A 10,893-nucleotide genomic window follows, 5' to 3' on the forward strand; every position below is an offset into this window, starting at 1 on the left:
CTCATTTCCGCTGTTCAGCCCTGGGTTACGGGATTGGCCTATTAAGCATCTGTGCGGTACTAAACTCCGCCACTTTTAGTACACATCAGTACTAACCCCAAAGGGAGTCAGTTATTTGGTAGCACAAACTCCTCAAATAGGTAAAGGATTTGGGACACTCGGTTTCCATGACAACACAATCACCGGCTGCGTTAAGCCAAACAAATCAAGACATTCCGAATCCGACTCGAAGTTTGATGTGATTTGTGGGGGGATCTTAAACTTTCTTTGACATGGGAGAAGCTATGAGGATTCTGACAAATTGAGGGTCCAATACCTTTCAAACTGCTCTGCATTTCAAGTTGTAGTTAAGGTGCTTTTCACGCAGCTTGCTTCCACTCCTCTGCGTCTTTGTTGCATATTCTGCACCACGTTGACGGCCCATAGAGCGCGAATCGTGACATGTCGAACTTTGACTCAAAGAAGCAGCAAGTTAGAAGAGAGCTGGAGAAAATGGGTTACAAGAACATCCCAGAGCAACAGTTAAATGAGTTTACATCAGGTCAGTCGGTTATCTTTATCAACTTACAGCTGGTCTTGTTAGTCAAGTTAACAGTTCAGGCTTTCTGGTTGGTGGGTGGTAGGTAGCCCAGGGATGTTAATGTTTCTAGCATGTATGCTCTCACCATTTTGTTGATGAGGTATAGACAAAAGACAAGCATGTCAAACATTTTTGCATATGACTAAAAAACAGGCTGAATAACAAATCCTTTGCAATGGTGTGCTGTTATAGTGTAAATGGAAGCATAGCTTAATAATTTTAACATTCATTTAGAGGTATTTCAATGGTCTCAGGCTTGTTCATTTTTAGATGTGCTCATGCATGCTTAGAGCTGCCAAGTTTGCATATGGTGTATCACATTTCTTAAAAAGGTTGTCATACTTAAAAGATGTGATGAAAATGTCACACAAGACCAAATTTTCATCAGATAATGTGTTAATTATTTATGTATTGTCAATAACACATCTCAGAACCAAACATTTTTGATCAGCATCATGTTGCCTATAATTTTTGATGGCTTTGTAGTGGATGATATATTTCAGTCAACGCTGCTGCAGTGCAATGCAGAGGTATTCATACAGGAAGGCTTGATCAGTCTCAGTACATTCAGGATGTGCATAGTCTGTAGGACCAAGCTCTTGTATTAGATGATAACAACCTTCTGCTAATGAACTGTCTGCTCCATATGCTTCTTGGAACTGTGGTATGTCTCCCAAGTGCACTTGACATGTACTTGAAGCTTTGATGTAGTCTAGGAGGTTTAAACCTGGGGTCAAAACAGAGAGAAGCTGGAAATCCTTTAGATACTGCTCTCCATGTGCTATACAACCCAGGGATGCATACAACTGAAATTATCAGCAGTCAGACTATGCATTTTATTTGGTTTTATATTTTTTAACAACATTTTTTGTGCTGTAGGGATTTGTGAAATTTAACTGTGGGACACACTTTCAAAAATTACTGTGTAGCCTGGGCACATTTTTTTGCAAACAATATGATTAATACAATGTTTCAAAAAACATACTACAAGATGTTCAACTTTGAAGGAACTCAGGGAAAACAGTGATACACAAACAGCAGAAGTTTTGCTTGACCAGCTGACCAGCCAGTGGCTTCACAGGCCAGAGATGCAGCACTGCTGTCTCCTGTCCACTCATTCACTCCCTCCTGGTAGTGGTGGGTTGAGCATTGAATGGTGGAGGTCACACAACGCAATGTGAAGATGAACAAGTGCAATCTGGACACTGGAAATAAGACTTAGCAATACTGTTGACAATACTGTTGTTATAATGTTGCCAGTTACTGACTGTCCACAAGGTGTTGTTGAAATGGTGTTATCAAGCAGATATCTATATGTATGTGAAGGCGTACCCAATAATGTTGCTGGACCAGAACCTTCTGGCATACTGAGGATTGATTATTTACAGCGTAAAAACTCTCAATGCCGATGTAAAGTCATAATGCCAATCAGGGGCTGAGTGCCTTTTTTGCTTGTTCCAAAATTTATATTCCTGTTCATTTTAGTTTTCACTCCTATCCCTCTCTTCACAGCTTCCTAATTCACAATCGCTTAGGACAAGGAAGGTCAACATTCTTTGCTGTTCCGAAAGTTTTGAATAACATGGAGATAACCGTCTCGGCCTGGACATGTTCCTTTATCTGTAATTGATAACGCTGGAAAGCTAGTCTCCGGCCGTGGATCGCGGACCAGTACTGACTCGGGCTCAGAAAAAGGGAACCGTAGTACCGCCATGTCCCTCGCGAGGGATCACAGCACTCATACTAACGCTATGGTGCAAGTTTGCTCGTGCTGCTTCACATTCGGCGGCTCGACCACCCTCCTCCCGCCAGGCTGATAGAGAAAATGTCATGTTTCGTGACTACTGCCAACGGCTCCCGAGTTATTAGCGGCCAAACAACGGAGTTTCCCGTTAATTTGATAAAAGTGCTGATACATTATGCTGGTGACGATAGGATCTCATGGCTAGAGGCGTGACTACAACTGCTGACTAGTCAAAACGCATCTGATCCAGTGTAATGTGATAATGTCTGGCGTGGTTCCACTGCAGACCTGCAGCGGCTGATCTGTCGGGACCGGGGCAGCCGTGGGACCCGCAGCCAGGCCCGCTCCGGCGCCGTGACGTCACCCAGCTCCAGAAGTGGCCGCGACCACAGTCCCTGTCAGCCAAGTACGGGGTAAGCCAACACTCAGCGCATGCTTACCACAATTCTGATCGAGCAAAAGATACGTGTGCCCACGCTCATTTTGTGAACAGCTTCATTTCTGCATTCGTTGTTTCCAGTAATGTTCTTAAAGAAAATGATTGATAATGGTAATGACTGTCAAAGGGCAGGCATATATAGATATATTCAACATAAGATTTTTGCCGGCTCATTCGTTACCGCATTGCTACACAAACCGTCGCATTTGTGTATTGCAGAAAAACCACCCCAGAAAATAACACTGTCCCGTCTGGCGGTACCCGGTCAGTTCCCGCCGTCGCTATTGGTGGCCGAAAGCCCCCCCCCCCCCCCCCCCCCCCCCCCTGAACCCCGGCGCTCCACCGGTAGGCTGTCGGCCCGCAGCAGTCAGTATTACCGGCCCGAGTCGGCCTCCGGGGTGACGAGCAGCAGCTACCGCGGCTCGCCCGGCTGCAGCGGCTCGCAGCGCTCCTCCAGCGCCCGTCCGCGCCGGAAGGTACCGTGGCACGCTCTCCCCCCCCCCCCCCCGTCGCCAGCACGGCCTGCCTGCATGCGGAGCGTCGTAACCAGCGGCGTGCTACCCTAATAAGTCGGATACCGATCTGAGAGCGGTGGTCCAGTCCAGGTCCAGTCTAGCGGTCGTAGGTGGAGAGTAATGCTTGAGATTTATAGTCTGATTGGTAGAACTAGAATAGCTGCAGGACGTCTGTGCATGTGGGAGCTCTGCATGTGTACGTGTTCACACGTTGAACGGGACGGAACAACGTGTGCGCTTCACCCTCGGGATGTATCATAACTGCGTAACCCCGCTAACCGGCGCGCGTCCTGCGTCCTGCGCGACCGTGGCCGCTGCGACTGAATGGCGGCGGTGAGACGCGCCTCGCGGCCCGCCCTGTGAGACGCGCCGGTGCCCCCACCCCGCCAGGTGTACCGCTGCGTGAACGGGCGGCGCGTGGTGGTGGACGAGACGACCAGCGCCTACTCGGACGCGTCGCCCGGCTCCGAGTTCGCCGACCTGCGGCCAGAGATGGACTCGGACGGGTACGGCCGGAGGACCCCTCTGAGACGGAGCACGACACGCTGACGCGGAGAACGACGCTCAAATACGGGGAACGGTCCTGTCTGACACAGACTGGCCGCTGCGTGGTCTGGAGCTGCAGCTCTGATGCGTCTGAATGACCGCGTCGGACGGGGCTCAACGCACTTGGCTGAACCTTAGATATACTGCAGGCTAAGTCGCACCCGTGCGCTGATAAAAAGGAGGCGCTACAGATGGATGAAACGAGCACAAGAAAGCTGTGGGCAAGATCGTCCAGTCGCAGGCTGTAATTAATGGTGCGCTGTGTTTCATAGTTTACTTACAGTCAGACCGCAAGGTGCTTTGGTATTTCTATTATAACAACCTACGATACCACTGATATGCCTTATGCAGAGTAAAACGAGAGAGGGGACAACACACCGGGCTGCTATCATTTAGTAACATATGCATGAGGCCAAAGCCTAGCCTAATCGATTCAGGCACTTTTTGGTGACATTTCAGTGGGTCTCTTTGGAGCTTTGTAAATGTCCGCCTTTCATGGGAGTTCTCAACGCGAAGGTTTAGTGAGTTGGCTTTCGTGTCCCTATGTCATATCACGTTGGGCGCCGGGATGCCGGTAGTGTAGTGGTTAACGCGTCTGCGTCAACATGCGCTCGGGCGGCGGTGGTCAAATTAACCCCCCCTCCCCCGAAGGTTTTCCAGAATGTTTTCCGAATGACGCGGCGTAGCCGCACCAAATTCTGCATAGCTATACACAATTGAATAGCAGATCGTTCATTATAAAAGATAGATGTACGTTGTAAGGTCGCTGGCCTGTAGCAGATCAAAGTCAGGCCATGGTTTCAGCGAAGTCAATTTCTAGGGAATCGTTCAATCTGGTGCAGCAACAGAGTGTTAGACAAAGCCATACTTGTCTGAGATGCTTTCTTAGGCAACATATATGTTCAATGAGCAAGTTACGTTGACCTAAGGTCAGGTATAAAGCTCAGATCAAGGTCAAAGCCAACCTGTTTTATTGCTCAAGGGTTTGGTGTATGGGATAGTTTCTGGTGCTCATTTCGAATTTATTGATAGCGGGACCTGCACTATACATCTTCCATGGACTTCTTAGATGTCCGAATAGTCCATTGATCTAAAATGACCCGGGTCAAAAATTGGGGTTTTTGAAACATACCGCCTAGCGTAATCTTTGCCGCTTATTCATTTTTTTTTCTACGCCGTTACCCAAGAACAGGTAACCAGGAGTACCCCTCCCTCAATCCCAGCGACGCAGTAAACCGTACGTTAACACCAGAAAACATAAAATCAAGTCGCGGCACTCCCAGCTAGGAAGATGAAACAAACGTTAAAAAAAAAACAGGCGAAGAGGTGGAGCAGACCCGAATGAATTGTGTCATGTGATAGGTAGGGAAAAATAATAGATGAAAAGGCTTAAAGTAGTCATTAGCCAAAGTCGGCTAATGACAGCCCGCTACAACCGCCCAATTATCTACAACCACTCAATTCACCGTGTTAGTAAGGGCTATTCAGTCACAAGTCGGAGGGGGCAATTACCTGGTCATTTTTGTGCTGGATTTTGAGCTGGATGTCCAGGGAGTCCACCCAGCTAAGCAGAGCTTGTTGTTGGGAGAACTCCCGGAGCCAGCGCCGCGAATTTGGGTATATGTGCATGACTTTATCTCAGAAATTGATTATGAAACATGAAGGAGGTCAAATATGAAGTGCGTTGGATATGTACAGCACAAGGATGGCAATGTCTTCAAATGTGTTGGTTACGTTAATATGTGTTCACGAAATGCTTGCGGATGATGTTCTTAACGATGGTTTTTGATACAGGGATATCGGCTATTCTTGGAAAATATGATACCATAATGTCGTTCCACAGCTTGGGGCCAAGGCAAGATGCTGAAAATAGTCTATAATTACGATAAGAGAAAGGTTGGTCTAAATGTTTTGCTCGCCTCATATCCATGTCATTGGATTCGTAGAGATTGTAAATTAAATCGAATGATGCAGGGAGCTGTGAAGTTAAACATTTGTGCATCACAATTAACATCTGAGATTTAGCAATATCCGATAATTTCAAAATTTTGTATCGTTTAAAGATTGGCTCTGAGCTTTGTGGAGGATACACGTTTTCTATAAGACGCACAGCCCTTTTTTGCAAAATTACCAACCGAGCTAGTTGAGAAGCATAATTTATGCCCCAAACCAAGCAGCAGTAATTTAGATAAGGAAGAATCAAAGTGTTATAAAGTAGATGCGATGTTATTTTATCAATAAAGTACCTAACCCTACTTATTATTCCAATATTTCTACTTACTATGCTTGCAACAAAATTAGTGTGGCTTGTAAACTTAAGAGATTTGTCAATGATTACACCAAGGTATTTAATTTCTTTTTTCTCTTCAATAGGTGAATTAGGTGGGGTGGGCTGGGTTGGGTTGGGTTGGGTTGGGTTGGGTTGGGTTGGGTTGGGTTGGGTTGGGTTGGGTTGGGTTGGGGTGGGGTGGGGTGGGGTGGGGTGGGGTGGGGTGGGGTGGGGTGGGGTGGGGTGGGGTGGGGTGGGGTGGGGTTGGGGGCTATCTTGGCAACAAACGCAGTGGCATTTTGGACCGTCGCGAGAAAACTTCATCAGTGCTGTTCTCAGCCCCGTTCTCCTTTCAATGCTGAAAACGACATAAGGCCGCCACTGGTGGATGCAAAGACATTGATAGCGTGGCGACCGGCTGGGACGGGCCTTCTGAATCAAAAGCTTTCGCTCTTCTAATAAGACTCGCTCGTCTCACGATTAATTATAGTTTGCCAGCCTGGCATAACTTCCAGCAAAATCGCTAATACATGCTCCGGCCCAGGTAGTTTTTCACAGCCGGCTGCTCTGATTGGATTGTCCAGCGTGTCCAGCTCCCACCACCGCACACTGAACGGTAGGTGTACTTCGCCTGACCTGCTCCCTTTCGCTGTCAGGACGCCTGCGTACAGCGAGGACTGCGATGACGAACAGTACGACGGCGACTACGGCGACTGTGATGACTCGTGCGGGGACGGGCGGACTGGCCATGTGCGCGCGGCCCTTCCCGCGCCTGCGGGTCAACCCCATCGTGCCGCCGGAGCTGCTGCCGCCTCGCCGTCTCGCCAGGCGTAAGTCCGTGCAGCGTCCGCCGGCGGCTCCCGCTGAGCGCGCCGGCCGCCCTCTGTGGTGCCTGGCCGCCGCCTGTGCCGGCTGCCACCAGTGTCGACTCCCGTCCACCGGTGTCCTTGCTTCGCTCTGTGTGACGCGGTCGAGATCTCGGCGGACGGCTCCGCCACCGCCAGCCTGCCCCTATCCAACACGACCGCTTTCCGTAGATGTGTGCCAGTTGTGCGTTTGCTCTCAGTTGTTTGCTCTCATCCGTTTGCTCTCGATGTGTCAACAGATATTGATGCCAGCATTATTCATATTCACTAGCTGTGTAGGTACGTGAATTTTAGCTGTTTTTTTTTAAAATAAATAACCAGCAGCGTTTACTGAGTAGGATGGCGGTGCCCGTTTTCGCGAGGGCTCAGAATGTCCATGCCGTCGATGCGCCCGCAACCTCAAATATCATCACCATACCTCCCCGGACCTATCGTCCATTAGCTCGCCGAACATTTCGTACCGTCTGTGATTCTTGGTACTGCTTGCTCCCTACCCGGCCCATGTGTGTGATGCGATGTACGTCCCCCTGGCGTCCTGGTCTGTCTTCCCTGACCTGCCGTCCGTGCGCTGCCGTTCCTGGCCGGCCGTCCGTGACCCTCGCCATCCCTGATCCTGTGCCGTGGCCAAAGCCAGCAGCTCACACATCCAACACGAGCACTTTCCTTAAATGTGTGCCAATTATGTGTTTGCTCTCAGATATAGTGTGTGGTGTCACGCGATCGTTTATGTTGGCGGCCACCTGATGGCTGTTGAAGCTCGGAGGCCGTCACCGTTGCGGTTCCGAGAGGTGATCCGTGCCCGACCGCGACGCCCGGTGCCGACAGCCGGCTTCCGCGTCACGGCCGACATGCTGTCGCACCCGATCCGCTCCGACCCGTGCACGCGCATGCGCTGGTACCAGGACTACTGGGACACGCTGAAAATCCCTGGCATCTACAAACACCACAGTCTGATGAACGCCGTGCGCAACATGCTCGACACCTACGACTATCTTCCCAGGGTGAGCGGGCACTGGTCTGCGTGGCTCCTGTTTGACAGCTGATGCTGTCACTGGAGGAGTAGTGTGACAATCATCATCTATGCGGGCGGTGAAAACTTCATCCAGACTTTTCTCTGTCAGAATTTGTGCCAGAATTTTATATTGTGCAAGATGTTTATTTTGCGTTTGTGCTGCAGCACCCACTCCCTCGGACCGGTACAATCGATTCGCCTCAGTTCAAATCACTTGTTAACTTGTTCCCATATTCTTGGCGCACGCATTTTGAATAGCCGTGCTAAGGTACTGATGGCTATCATGACGGTTCACGAGCTATTGACCCCCGACGGCCGGGCTTCTTGTCGGCGAATACAAGCTGCATGTCGATTTTAGAGCCGCGTCTTTACGACGCTGCCGACTTTTTCAGCCGCTGAACCGTCAAGAGCCGGTGTGGAACATCAGCCTGCTGCGAGAACAGCCGACGGCCATGGTGAAGCTCAACTGGTGCTGACGGAGCTGGCCGGGCGGCGGTCACCGCAGAGAGGAGAGAAAACTCGCCAGCACAGCGACGCGTTCACATCGGCGCCAGAGGAAAACATCGCAACGGACTGTCCACACCCTGGGGTCAGAGCATCTGCGAGGACATGGCTGCGATATCCCCTCGAGTAGGAGCTCACCATTGAGGCCAGGTGGTCGCACCATTACAACAGGGGTAATGGGAACGTCCGGTTAAGCTTCTTGGTCGAATTACCGTCTGTAAGGACAGAGCTGTGATACAGGGGACGAGTTACAACTTATAGGAGCGGGACAATCGCACCGGGGTAATATCAGAACGGACATTCTCGCCGCCTGTGGTATCCACAGAAACTAGCGATGGATAGACGATGGGAACCCAGGACGGATGAACTATGGAAACACTAGGAGAATCACCTACAGGATCGAGTCAAAAAGGAACTATTGGAATGCTAGGTGGAAGAACCATACGAACACAGGATAGAGGGACTCTGGAAACGCTGCACGCTAAGCTAAGCTTCTTATGTAGGTGGAGAGCCATACAAGCACTGGCAAGAGGAACCACGAATCGAGATAGGTTGAACTATGGGAGGGCTGGGTAAGGAAGTTATGGCAGCACAGGGCGTCATTACTGCGGTGGACAATGGATGGAGGAATCACAGCATTGCTACTTGTTCCGTGGTAAAACTGTAGAACGCGGCACGGAGCTAAGAAAGTGCGGTACTGGGGAGCTATGGGAGCACTGAGGTCAAACCTCCAGGAGGATGAGCCCATCGCCAAGTAGTGAAATGAGGTGGCGGCTTTTTTGCTTGGTGCATGAATTCGCATGGGTGCCTGATCTCGTTTCTATGAGGGCTAGGTGATGGTAGAGGGAGTGGATCGGAAGCAGGTTCTCGTGGTAGAGGGCGGGGATCGGAGCGGGGTCCCATGGTAGGGGGAGGGGATCGGAAGCGGGGTCTCATGGAAGGGGTAGGGATCGGAAGCGGGTTCTCATGGTAGGGGAAAGGGATAGGAAGCGGGGTCTCATGATGGGGGAAGGGGATCGGAAACGGGGTCTCATCGTAGGGGGAGGGAATCGGAAGCGGGTCCCATGGTAGGGGGAGTGGATCGGAAGCGGGTTCTCTTGGTACAGGGCAGGGGTCGGAAGCGGGGTCCCACGGTAGGGGGAGGGGATCGGAAGCGGGGTCTCATGATGGGGGAAGGAGATCGGAAACAGGGTCTCATCGTAGGGGGCGGGAATCGGCAGCAAGGTCTCATGGTAGGGGGAGTTGATCGGAAGCTGCGTTCTCATGGTAGGGGAAAGCGATCGGAAGCAGGGTCTGATGGTAGGGGAGGGGATCGGAAGCGGGATCTCATGACAGGGGAAGGCCATCGGAAGCGGGGTCTCATCGTAAGGGGAGTAGATCGGAAGCTAGGTCTCATGGTAGGGGGAGGGGATCGGAAGCTGGGTCTCACGGTAGGGGGAGGGATCGGAAGCGAGGTCGCATGGTAGGGGGTGGGATCGGAAGCAGGTTCTCGTGATAGGGGAAGGGGAATTGGAAGCGGGGTGTCATGGTACTGGTAGAGGATCGGAAGCGGGGTAGGGGAGGGAGGGATCAGAAGCGGGATGTCATTTTTCAGACATCAATGAGGCAGGAATGCATCTCGCTATCAGTATCGGCCTCCACCGGCTATAGAAATCCACAGTATGGAAAAGCCAGGGACACGGAGGTCATTCACGTTGCTCTTTGCAGACTGCGTGTTGGGGGAGGGGGAAGGATAGCCCGAAATGGAACGATTCATTTCAAGCAGCCGATGATGTATTTAGCGATATTGTTGACTGGTTCACACGCGGAAGATGAATTTGCAAAAGACGCTGCTAAGGTGGTGCGCAAGACGCGTGCATCCGGAGGGTACGTGCGTAACTCTTCGTGCGACTGTACAACCGGGCTCAAGGTAGAAAGACACCGTTTGCCCTTCAGCTCAGGCAAATTGCTAGGGAAGATCGTTTCCTCGCGAAACGACAGGATTGTAATCTGGGAATGTGCAGTCTGAACATATATCCGCGTGGTCTCAATTTTAGCGGTAGTGCATGCACTGGGAACCACAGGACGCAATGCGCCTGAGGCCTTATGGTGGAAACTCGAATGCAAGTTTGCTGGCTAGTCCTGGAATCGTCCAACACTGCGTTCGCCGATTGGTCGACCTGGCGGCCGAAGTGCGTGTCCCTCCCCTCGGATGTAATGTAGCGGACCCTGCCCGCTGCACCAGCGGGCGAGCGTGGCGCTGTGGCGCGGTCAGAGGGCATCGCAGGCGCCTGCTGGAACAGGGCTAGTCCTGTCGGCAAGACGGTGCAATCCTGATGTTTCGGAGTGCATGCCTTGCACTCCTTGTCTGCACTGTGGCCTCGTTGCCACGTGACGTTAGTGTGTTCATACCGCACGTGATGTAAATTATGTCGGTCG

The 10,893-nt window shown here is 51.1% G+C and overlaps 1 protein-coding gene across 1 annotated transcript; it reads left to right on the forward strand.

The window, feature by feature from the left end:
- The first annotated feature begins 204 nt into the window (after positions 1 to 204).
- On the forward strand, positions 205 to 9,383 carry LOC119107046 (uncharacterized). The gene is made up of 7 exons (XM_037230402.1): positions 205 to 541; positions 2,611 to 2,737; positions 3,113 to 3,239; positions 3,669 to 3,784; positions 6,750 to 6,923; positions 7,785 to 7,960; positions 8,364 to 9,383. Exons 5-7 carry the CDS (start codon positions 6,776 to 6,778, stop codon positions 8,445 to 8,447), a joined length of 408 nt encoding a protein of 135 aa, XP_037086297.1. The 5' UTR covers positions 205 to 541; positions 2,611 to 2,737; positions 3,113 to 3,239; positions 3,669 to 3,784; positions 6,750 to 6,775; the 3' UTR covers positions 8,448 to 9,383.
- The last annotated feature ends 1,510 nt before the right edge of the window (positions 9,384 to 10,893 follow it).

The sequence above is a fragment of the Pollicipes pollicipes genome, unplaced genomic scaffold, assembly GCF_011947565.3.
Source record: "Pollicipes pollicipes isolate AB1234 unplaced genomic scaffold, Ppol_2.1 Scaffold_2555;HRSCAF=2994_pilon_pilon_pilon, whole genome shotgun sequence".
Lineage (NCBI taxonomy): Eukaryota > Metazoa > Arthropoda > Thecostraca > Pollicipedomorpha > Pollicipedidae > Pollicipes > Pollicipes pollicipes.

Excerpts from the sequence above, each read along its gene's own strand:
- LOC119107046 (XM_037230402.1), top strand. The coding sequence starts at position 6,776 with ATGACGAACAGTACGACGGCGACTACGGCGACTGTGATGACTCGTGCG. Across the intron at positions 6,924-7,784 it reads GCCTCGCCGTCTCGCCAGGC|CCGGCTTCCGCGTCACGGCC; the intron begins GTAAGTCCGTGC and ends CGGTGCCGACAG. Across the intron at positions 7,961-8,363 it reads CCTACGACTATCTTCCCAGG|CCGCTGAACCGTCAAGAGCC; the intron begins GTGAGCGGGCAC and ends CGACTTTTTCAG.